General features: G+C 36.9%; 1 protein-coding gene across 1 annotated transcript in view; it reads right to left on the bottom strand.

Moving 5' to 3' along the window:
• Nucleotides 1-1,829: 1,829 nt before the first annotated feature.
• LOC102817351 (chromosome unknown open reading frame, human C8orf37) overlaps nucleotides 1,830-2,492 on the bottom strand; it is a 30,058-nt gene continuing 29,395 nt past the window's right edge. Inside the window, exon 6 of the mRNA XM_006859204.1 lies at nucleotides 1,830-1,983. Coding sequence (XP_006859266.1) covers nucleotides 1,830-1,983 — 154 coding nt within the window. The remainder of the gene's footprint in view (nucleotides 1,984-2,492) is intronic.

The raw sequence follows: 2,492 nt of genomic DNA, 5'->3' as shown, positions 1-2,492 counted from the left end.
AATTCTGTTAACATTCACAGTTAAATCATGTCATCCATCAATATCGTCTCCCATGTTCTCTCACCCAGACCCAGCAGGAAAAGGTTTGGTAGGAGTTACAAAGATTAAGGCTAGAAGAGACATGGTAAACAATTCATTACACCACAAGCATTATGGTTCCTTCTTTATAACAGGAGGTTATTTGAGATTATTGCATTAATTGATTGCACAGGATAATTCAGCATTACCCTAACCAGTAGACTATAATAGTTTACTGGAATAGCAAGTCCCTTAATTATTATAGTCTTTATCTACCATCTTCTAGAATATGTGTCTTATAAATGTTTTTATTATAGTAGCCATTGTCTTTTCATCCTCAATGGCCTGCTCACAGGATGTTCAGATGGTTCCAGAATTTTCAGGTGATATTTTGACAAGGTTAAAACAAAACAAAACAAAAACACATTGACTTCAATTGAGTTCATTGTGACTCATAGTGACCCTATCTATATAGAGTTTCTGAGGCTATCTAGATATCTTTTTCCTTTTTTTTTAAAGAGCAAGTAATTTTTATTGAAAGGTATACTCTATAAAATATCTTTAATACAAAAATATGAGCATCTGCCACCATGATATTGTTCTGTTGCAATGCTAAAAGTAAGTTTTACGAGTATGCAAATATGTCATGGTCAAGAAAAGCATCCGAATGATCAAATCTCCAATTACTCCTTTTCAGTCATCCTGTGTTACACATTTGAGCTATACAGACAACACATGGTAAAGAGCTTGTGGCAGCCTGCTGGAAAGCCCTAGAATCCCAAAGGAGCTGGGAGCTGGTAATTTGGAGGTATCTGATTTCTTCAGAGTCCTGCTGCTGTAGAGTCTCAAGTTTCAATGACGGCAAGATGGAGCCTGACAGGTAACATGTTAGCTCATCCATGTTTTTATTTCTCGTCATGTGCTGATCAAACAGACCATTTGTCAGCCAGGTCTGACCAGAAACGTCAATTGACTGCCTGAGAAAACTGATTTGCTGCTCACTTCACTCCATGGAGTTTTAGGCATTAAAGGCAAAGTACTTAGGAAATACAACGATGTGCTTTTTGTATTAGGATTTTTGTGTTTTTAGGTGTATCAAAAACTATATATTTAATATATAAATGATTCTTTGCCAGAACAGTAAACTAAATACTTGACTTTCCATACCTACATGAAGAAAAGGAATAAAAGTTAAATGTAGTATCTATCATGTATTTAGCATTATTGTGCATAATTTACTGCTTTGAGTTGGCAAAACAAGAGCAGACAGAGGTAGTGTTTTACAATATCCCTTACCACTGAAGAAACCCTTAAGTTAGTCACCGACTACTTGGTTTTGTCAGTCTCATTACAGCTTTTGGCAACAACAGATGTGAGTGTAGAAGTTTGAGGCAGACCTCTACAATGACTTCTTTGCAATGGTGACTTTATCCTCTTTAATGGCTAGAAACAAGGAATGTCTACAGTAAGTGTATTAGCAGTCAATAATACTGTTGTTGTGTTTGTTCTGCTTGTATGAAATGCCGTATGTGAACTGCCATTTAGCAGCACATAAACGAGCAAAAAAGAATTTGGATAATTTGTTACCTCAGTTAGTGAAATGTCCATATAGCAAACAGGAATAATCTCAAAATACGAAAGTACATTTTTCCTCCAGTTCATCGGTTGTTAAAAATTTGTGGAGGGACTAAATGAAAGTCACTTCCTTTTTTTAAGGACATGCTATTCCTGTGTACCTTTACCTAAATAGTATCATGATCACCGGAAACAACTTCTGTGAATACACTTGTCTGAATGTATAATCTGCATCCTTAATGTTTACCACAAACCCAGCGAAGCTGATGATGGGTCTGAAGGTCGGTCAGCTCTTCAATAGTTCTCCAGCTACATTGGCAAGCATATGCCCGTGCTCCTTTCTTCTTTACCAACTTTGCTTTTAATTTGTGGAATTCTGGCATATTGTTCCTAATAATAAAACATGAAGGTGTTAGCATAATGACCTTGTTCAGTGTTGAATGACTTTTTAAAAAGCAGCTATAGTTACTTTACTAACTTTTACAAGTGTTGGACACTAACTCTCAGCCCCTCACACTGACAGCGTAAGATATGCTTCGGTCTTCTCCTCCTAATTGCACTTCTGAGCTATTGAGTACTTTAATCCTCTAGACCTACTTATTACGAATACTGCAGGAACACAATAACCTAAAGGACTGAAGAATGACCGATCTGTCCAATCAGAGATGATGTGATATGAGAACAGAGTGAGGAGAAGGTGGCTTGTCTCTTAATTCGGAGACTCAGGTGAGTGAGTGTCATTATGAGATTTAACTAGCCTGTAGTATGGCACACAGACTAGGAAGAAAGATTTAACTAGCCTGTAGTATGACAGACTAGGAAGAAAGAGTGACAAACTACTTCCGAATCGCTAGTCACTGAAAACTCTATGCATAGCAGAGAAACATTGTCAGATATAG

The sequence above is a fragment of the Chrysochloris asiatica genome, unplaced genomic scaffold (assembly GCF_000296735.1).
Source record: "Chrysochloris asiatica unplaced genomic scaffold, ChrAsi1.0 scaffold00031, whole genome shotgun sequence".
In the NCBI taxonomy this organism is placed as follows: domain Eukaryota; kingdom Metazoa; phylum Chordata; class Mammalia; order Afrosoricida; family Chrysochloridae; genus Chrysochloris; species Chrysochloris asiatica.
Note: the sequence above shows the minus strand (reverse complement) of the source record. Positions and strands in the feature narration are given on the sequence as shown.